Below are 7313 nucleotides of genomic sequence, written 5' to 3'. Positions count from 1 at the left end.
ATAAATACGAGTGAGCCAAATGCCCAGTACGAATATATCATTAAAAGGTAAAGCAAAAGAATATATTTGATTTTAATAATTAGCCAAGAAGATGAGTAATATGACAGTAATTATTTAGAAGCAAGGAACCAACTAATCCAAACAAAATCAAAGAAATGGCTGAGAACAAGTAAGGTGGGTACTAATAAGGGCATCTTATAAAACCTCTGCTCGCTAGTAAACACTAAGCAAAGCACAGTGCAAACAGTTCCTTCTCCGGTTATCCACAAGAAGGATAAAATGAAATGTATAAAACATTTCCCAAACAAATAAAATGATCATGATTTTAATCATGCCTCATACCCCAGAGACATGCTCGTATACTCACAGCACTGATACGAGTTAGTGCCGAGAGCACCAAAGACTGCAAAAACTCCATGTGCCTCGTCTGTGATATACCCACACAGATAAGTTTAAGAGCCCATAACAAATGGTTACAAAGTGTTTCCAATAATATTGAAAATAAAAGTTGCATGTGACAAATCAAGTATACTGATAGGCAACATAGATCAAAAGTGGTTAAGCAACAACATGGATCAAAGATGGCTGAGCAAAAATTAACAAGTGTACATATACACTTAACAAAATAAAATTTGATAAGATAAATATGATGGGACAATAAGTATAGGGGAAGAAAATATATTTTAAATGAAGAGAGAATGAAAGATACTCGTACATGGAATGAGTCTAAATTATTAAATCACTACTTAGCTCCAAATCAACCTCAAAACCAATCTATAATATCAACACAAATATAATTTATAAACGCCAAACTCTAAAACCCACTAAAAAGTAAGCTAACAAAATTATAATATTTTATACAGCTACCTCAACTAATACTGATTATCACCATCTCATGTTAGAGTAGTATAAACATATAACTAACAAATAATCTGAATAATATACAAGCTGGTTTACAAAATATAAAAGATATTTTATTAATTTATAAAAGTAATGTAGAAAACTTTAAATATATGACTTTATAAAAGTAGACAAACTTAAATTATACATTAATATAACACATTAAATTGTAAAAACAATTTAAGAAAATGATAAAAATAAATATAGCATGCTCTCTGTCTATCAACACATACCGAAAATATTTATCAAATCCACCTCTCACACGTTAGTACTACAACAGTACTTACAAAATTTAAATTATTAATTAATAACATATTGGTAAAAAAAAAGTAACAAATATGTTATGAGGAAAATATAATAAGATTAACAAATGTAAACAATTTATAATTTTAGATAAACAAACAACCAACTGTTAATTGCTTAACATATTTAACAAAATATTTTGACTACATATCTCCTGTAAAATAAAATACTATGCATATCATTAGTCCTACAAATACATATTTTGTCAATTTTAATAAATCTCAATAAACTAAATCTTGTAAAAATAGATTTTATTTTACAAATATTTTTACATATTAACAAACTAGCATAATATAACATGATAATATTGTGAACAACTTACACACATAACTAGTAAATAATAATTAACAAAACTAGCCAGACACTAACAATATTAAAATGTACCATATCATCCACTTAATAAAATGTAAAAAAAAACCTGAGAATCATATAATTTCTTAAACCAACTTAATGACATAAAAATTAAAAACAAAAACAACAGGAACATGACTAATTAAAATACTACTAATTAAACATCTTGTAGCCAGTACAAATAACAATTAATCAATTAAATCAATTAAACATGCATTAAACAATAACCTAACACAATATATAAACACATAAACAAATAATATAATAATTTGATAAAACTTACCTGAATTTAGAGCCTGATTTAATATGTAAAAAAAATGTGTACAAATAATTATAAACCTGAAAATAAAATGATTAATATTAGTATATAATATAAATAGTAATCATCTTAAATTATATAATTAAATTTTAAATAAACCTCCTCAAGATGTACACTTCTCTGAAAGTTTTGGCCGACCTAGCTATCTTTCTCCTCCTTTTGATCTTTAATAACCCAAAAATCTATTTCTCCTTCTCTTAATCTTTAATAACCCAATATTTTAACAGTGACACTCCAGTTAGCTCTTCTCTGACCTTTTTGCACATGTAGATCCAAAGCTTCCTTTCTTATGCACCAACTCTTCTATCTCACTCATAAGTTATATAATATAACTATTTTTCCATTTTGTTAGCTATCGCTCTAAGATGAGTTTTTTTTGTGTGAAAGCACTAACAGGGTGACTCTGTTTATATAATAAGTAGCTCAACAAACTATTAACTATCACCCGGTTTGACTCATATTCAAATTTTAAACAACTAAAAGATAGCTTACAAAATTCAAATTTTTAACAGCCTATTATCTACATAAAACATTATCCATAATTTTGAATTCTAAAATCAATTAATAAATATTTACTAAGTTATTGCACCAACAATGTACCAAATAAAATATGGGGTATTATATTCTTCCCTCCTTAAAATAATTTCGTCCTCGAAATTCTCGTGAAGTACCTGATTCGAAGAGGTACGGATATCTTGCACGAACTGAATCCTCGGTTTCCCAAGTAGCTTCCCGAACATCATGATTTTTCCATAAAACTTTAACAAAAGGGATCGTGTTCTTGCACAACACTCTCTCCTCCCTCGCCAATATAGCTTCAGCTTCTTCTTCACAAGACAAATCTTCACGAAATGCATCTAAGGGATACTGAACAACATGATTAGGATGATATACATACTTCCTCATAACCGATGCATGAAACACATTATGCACCCGTGACAATTGTGGCGGTAAAGCAACTCTATATGCCACAGCTCCGACCCTCTCAAGAATCTCAAAAGGTCCTATATACCTCGGACTTAGCTTACCCTTCTGACCAAATCGCTGAATGCCTCTCTGAGGAGATACCTTAAGGAAGACCTTGTCTCCTACTTTAAATTCCTATTCTCGCCTACCCTTATCAGCATAACTCTTCTGCCTAGATCGAGCTTGTTCAAGTCTTTCTCGAGCAACTGCTACCTTATCTGTAGTGACTTGGACTAGATCGGGACCTTCTAAAAGCTTTTCTCCTACTTCATTCCAACAAATAGGTGTTTTACACTTGCGCCCATATAGTGCCTCAAAAGGAGCCATACCAATGCTGCTCTGCCAACTGTTATTATAAGCAAATTCAACCAAAGGCAAATAGTCATCCCAATTTCCATACCATTCTAATGAACATGCTCGCAACATGTCCTCCAAGGTCTGAATTGTCCTCTCTGACTGCCCATCCGACTGTGGATGAAAAGCTGTGCTATAGTTCAACTTGGTGCCCCATGCCTTTTGAAATCTTTTCCAAAATCTTGAAGTGAATCTGGGATCTCTGTCGGACACGGTCGAAACTGGAATCCCGTGTAGTCTAACAATCTCATTCCTGTATAATAGCGCTAAGCTCTCCAAGTTCATATTCTCACGGATTGCCAAAAAGTGAGCAGATTTAGTGAGTCTGTCTACAATCACCCATATCGCATCATGTTTCTTAAAAGTCTTAGGCAGTCCTATGACAAAATCCATGCAAATATTCTCCCACTTCCAAGTAGGTAACTCCAATGGTTGTAATAAGCCACTTGGCCTCTGTTGCTCAATCTTCACCTGTTGACAAGTCAAACACTTCGAAACAAAATTGGCAATATCTCGTTTCATGCCGCTCCACCAAAAGTGTTCCTTTAAATCTCGATACATCTTTGTCTCACCTGGATGAATAGAAAATGGTGATCTATGGGCCTCTTCCATCAATTCCTCCCTGAGTTCCTTGTTAGCAGGCACACATAGACGATTATACATCCATAGAATGCTATGATCATCAAAATGAAATCCTGGTTGCTTTTCAGGATCAATATTCTGGACAAAAGACCATAATTCTCCATCTCCATCCTGAGCTGCCTTAATCCTAGTGATAAGACTAGGCTCGACATGCAAACTTGCTACCATACCAACTGTATTCTGATGATAAAACTCCAAACCAAATTTCTCAATCTCACGTTGAAGAGGTTGTTGTTGCGTCACCAAAGCGGCCAAATTTCCAAAATCTTTCCTGCTTAAAGCATCTGCAACCTTATTAGCCTTGCCGGGATGATACTGAATGCTCACATCATAGTCTTTCAATAATTCAATCCATCGTCTTTGCCTCATATTAAGCTCCTTCTACGTGAATATGTACTTCAAACTCTTGTGGTCAGTAAAGATCTCACACTTATCACCATACAAATAGTGTCTCCATATCTTCAATGCAAAAATGACGGTTGCAAGCTCTAAGTCATGTGTCGGATAATTCACCTCATGAGGCTTTAATTGTCTTGAAGCGTAGGCAATCACATTTCCATGTTGCATCAATACACAGCCAAGTCCCTTCTTCGAAGCATCGCTATAAATCACATAGCCTCCCAATCCTGATGGTAGTGTCAATACTGGTGATGTCACAAGTCTCTTCTTCAATTCTTGAAAACTAGTCTCACACTCATCGGTCCATATGAACTTGTTGCTTTTTCGAGTCAACTGTGTCAATGGCATCGCAATTGTCGAAAAGCCTTCTACAAATCGGCGATAGTAGCCCGCGAGTCCCAAGAAACTCCTCACTTCCGTCGCAGTGCTAGGTCTTGGCCAATTGGTAATAGCCTCAACCTTGGCTGGATCCACCTTGATTCCATCTGCTGATACAATATGTCCCAAAAATGCAACTTGATCAAGCCAAAATTCACACTTCTTGTATTTTGCATACAATTTGTTATTCCGTAGTGTTTCCAACACAATTCGAAGATGCTCTTCATGTTCCTCCCTTGACTTTGAATACACCAATATATCATCAATAAACACAATCACAAACTTGTCCAGAAAATCCTTGAATACCCTGTTCATTAGGTCCATGAAAACTGCAGGTGCATTTGTCAATCCAAAAGACATAACAAGAAACTCGTAGTGTCCGTAACGAGTCCTGAATGCTGTCTTCGGAATATCACTTGCCTTCACTCTTAGTTGATGGTAACCTGACTGTAGATCAATCTTCGAAAAGTATTTTGCTCCTTGAAGCTGATCAAATAAGTCATCGATCCTCGGTAATGGATATCTATTCTTCACTGTGATTCGGTTCAACTCTCGATAATCAATACAGAGTCTCATCGAACCATCCTTCTTCTTCACAAATAGAACTGGTGCTCCCCAAGGTGAAACATTGGGTCTAATAAAACCCTTATCAAGTAACTCCTCCAGCTGTTCTTTCAGCTCTTGTAGCTCTAACGGAGCCATTCTATAAGGTGCCTTAGAAATAGGTTGTGCATCTGGTAACAAATCGATAGAAAATTCCACCTCTCTTTCTGGAGGAAGACCCTCCAAATCGTTGGGAAATACATCTGAAAACTCACGAACAACAAGAACATCTTCTAAGTCTGGCTGCACTTTGGACGTGTCAATCACATGAGCCAAAAATCCTTCACATCCATGAGCAATCATCTTCTTAGCCTTGATGGCCGAAATGAATTTTTCACAACCACTAGGCTTAGAACCCTGAAACACGAACTCGGGCGAATTGGAGTCGCCAAAAATTATTGTTTTTCCCGGACAATCAATTGTAGCTTTGTGTCGCTCCAGCCAATCCATCCCCAGTATGATATCAAAGTCCCTCATCTGAATAGGTAAGAGATCTACAAGTAGTTCTCTATCGTCTACTCTAACTACACAATCAAGATACTGAGAATTTACAAGTATAGTTACACCCATAGGAGTGCCAACAGAAAAATCCGATATAAGTGCAGTGGATGCAATGTCTAAGTGTTTAGCATAAGATGTAGAGACAAATGAATGTGTAGCTCCAGTATCAAATAAGACTATAGCATTTCCATTACTGACAGAAAGTGATCCTGAAATGGTACCTGGAGTACTTGCAGCATCTTTTGCAGTGATGGAAAACACACGACCAGAAGTCTTCTGGTTGCTTTTCTCTCCCTGATCCTTACGATCCCAAGGCTTCTTTGATGGCATCTGACAGTCTCGAATAGTGTGACCCTTCTTTCCACAATTGAAGCATGCTCTAGTAGCCCAATAGCAAGTGCTTCCTCCATGCATCTTTCCACAATGCTCACACTTAGATGCTTCCTTATTTCCAGTTTGGTTGAAAGACCTCTTTTGCTCATTTCCTTGATTTCCATTCTTTTGCTGAAAATTTCGAGTATTATACCTCTGATCATTTGGTTTGAATCCACCTGAAGAACCACCATTTTTCTGAAATCCATGTCGACGCTCGGAAAAGTCATCTTCTCTTTTTCTTTTCTGATTTTGCATGTCTCGTTTCTTGAGAAAGTCAGCCTGATGAAGCTCTTGATCTCTGACACTGTCAACCAAGGTGTCCATAGATGTATAGCGGTTAGAGATGATATGGTTGCGGATGGAATTCTTCAATGCCCACTTAAACTTCATGATTTTATCCGCTTCTGACCCAGCCACAGATCTTGCATAACCAGCTAACCTCTGAAATCTGACTTGAAAGTCTGCCACCGACTCATCATCTCTCTGAGTAATACTCTGATACTCCCTTACATATTCCTCACGTATGCTGGCTGGAAAATACCTCTGGTCAAACTGAGTTTTGAATACCTGCCAAGTAAGAGTATTTTCATAGCCAGGTGCATGCGACGCTACCACAGACTTCCACCAAGTATTAGCATCCCCCTCAAGACGATAAGTAGCAAATCGAGCCATTTCCACCTCTGAACACTCCAAGACCCTGAAAATTTTCTCCATGTGATCTATCCAAGCTTCAGCATCCATGGGAGTCTTGGCCTCCTTAAAACAATTGGGTCTTTGCTTCATAAAACGATCAAACATAGTTTGACCATCTCGATCTTGCCCGTTAGCAGTGGGATTCTGTCCATGTTGAACTTCCCGCAACATCTCCATAAAAGTACTCCTATCCATAACAATCTGCTGATTATCATTCCCCCCAGTATTTCGACTATTGCTACCTCTTGCCATCCTGCATAAAATTTTATGAGTGCACAAACACATATATCACAAAATCATATCCAAAATCTTAAATCTACCCGTATGGAGTCAACCCAAAACTCACAGGTCAAATCCTAAAGGATAGTCTACAAAAACTATAACCTAAGCTCTGATACCAATGTTGTAACACCCCACTTAAACAAGTAGATGCTACACAAGCTAAGTCTTATTTATTAATGAAAGCAAAACAAGCTAAACATAATTTATTAAACTAATAAAAGTTCAAAATCTTCAAAATAAAGTTCTC

The 7313-nt window shown here is 36.1% G+C and overlaps 1 protein-coding gene across 1 annotated transcript; it reads right to left on the bottom strand.

Moving 5' to 3' along the window:
* Window positions 1–5426: 5426 nt before the first annotated feature.
* LOC141695421 (uncharacterized) lies at window positions 5427–7036 on the bottom strand. The gene is made up of 2 exons (XM_074499668.1): window positions 5503–7036; window positions 5427–5458 (listed from the first exon to the last, which is right to left on the bottom strand). The coding sequence occupies exons 1-2, from the start codon at window positions 7034–7036 to the stop codon at window positions 5427–5429; spliced, it is 1566 nt and encodes a 521-aa protein (XP_074355769.1).
* Between the last annotated feature and the right edge of the window lie 277 nt (window positions 7037–7313).

Source organism: Apium graveolens, chromosome 11 (genome assembly GCF_009905375.1).
Source record: "Apium graveolens cultivar Ventura chromosome 11, ASM990537v1, whole genome shotgun sequence".
Classification (NCBI taxonomy): domain Eukaryota; kingdom Viridiplantae; phylum Streptophyta; class Magnoliopsida; order Apiales; family Apiaceae; genus Apium; species Apium graveolens.
Note: the sequence above shows the minus strand (reverse complement) of the source record. Positions and strands in the feature narration are given on the sequence as shown.

Excerpts from the sequence above, each read along its gene's own strand:
- LOC141695421 (XM_074499668.1), bottom strand. The coding sequence starts at position 7,036 with ATGGCAAGAGGTAGCAATAGTCGAAATACTGGGGGGAATGATAATCAG. Across the intron at positions 5,459-5,502 it reads GAAGATGATTGCTCATGGAT|CCAGACTTAGAAGATGTTCT; the intron begins GTGAAGGATTTT and ends TCCAAAGTGCAG.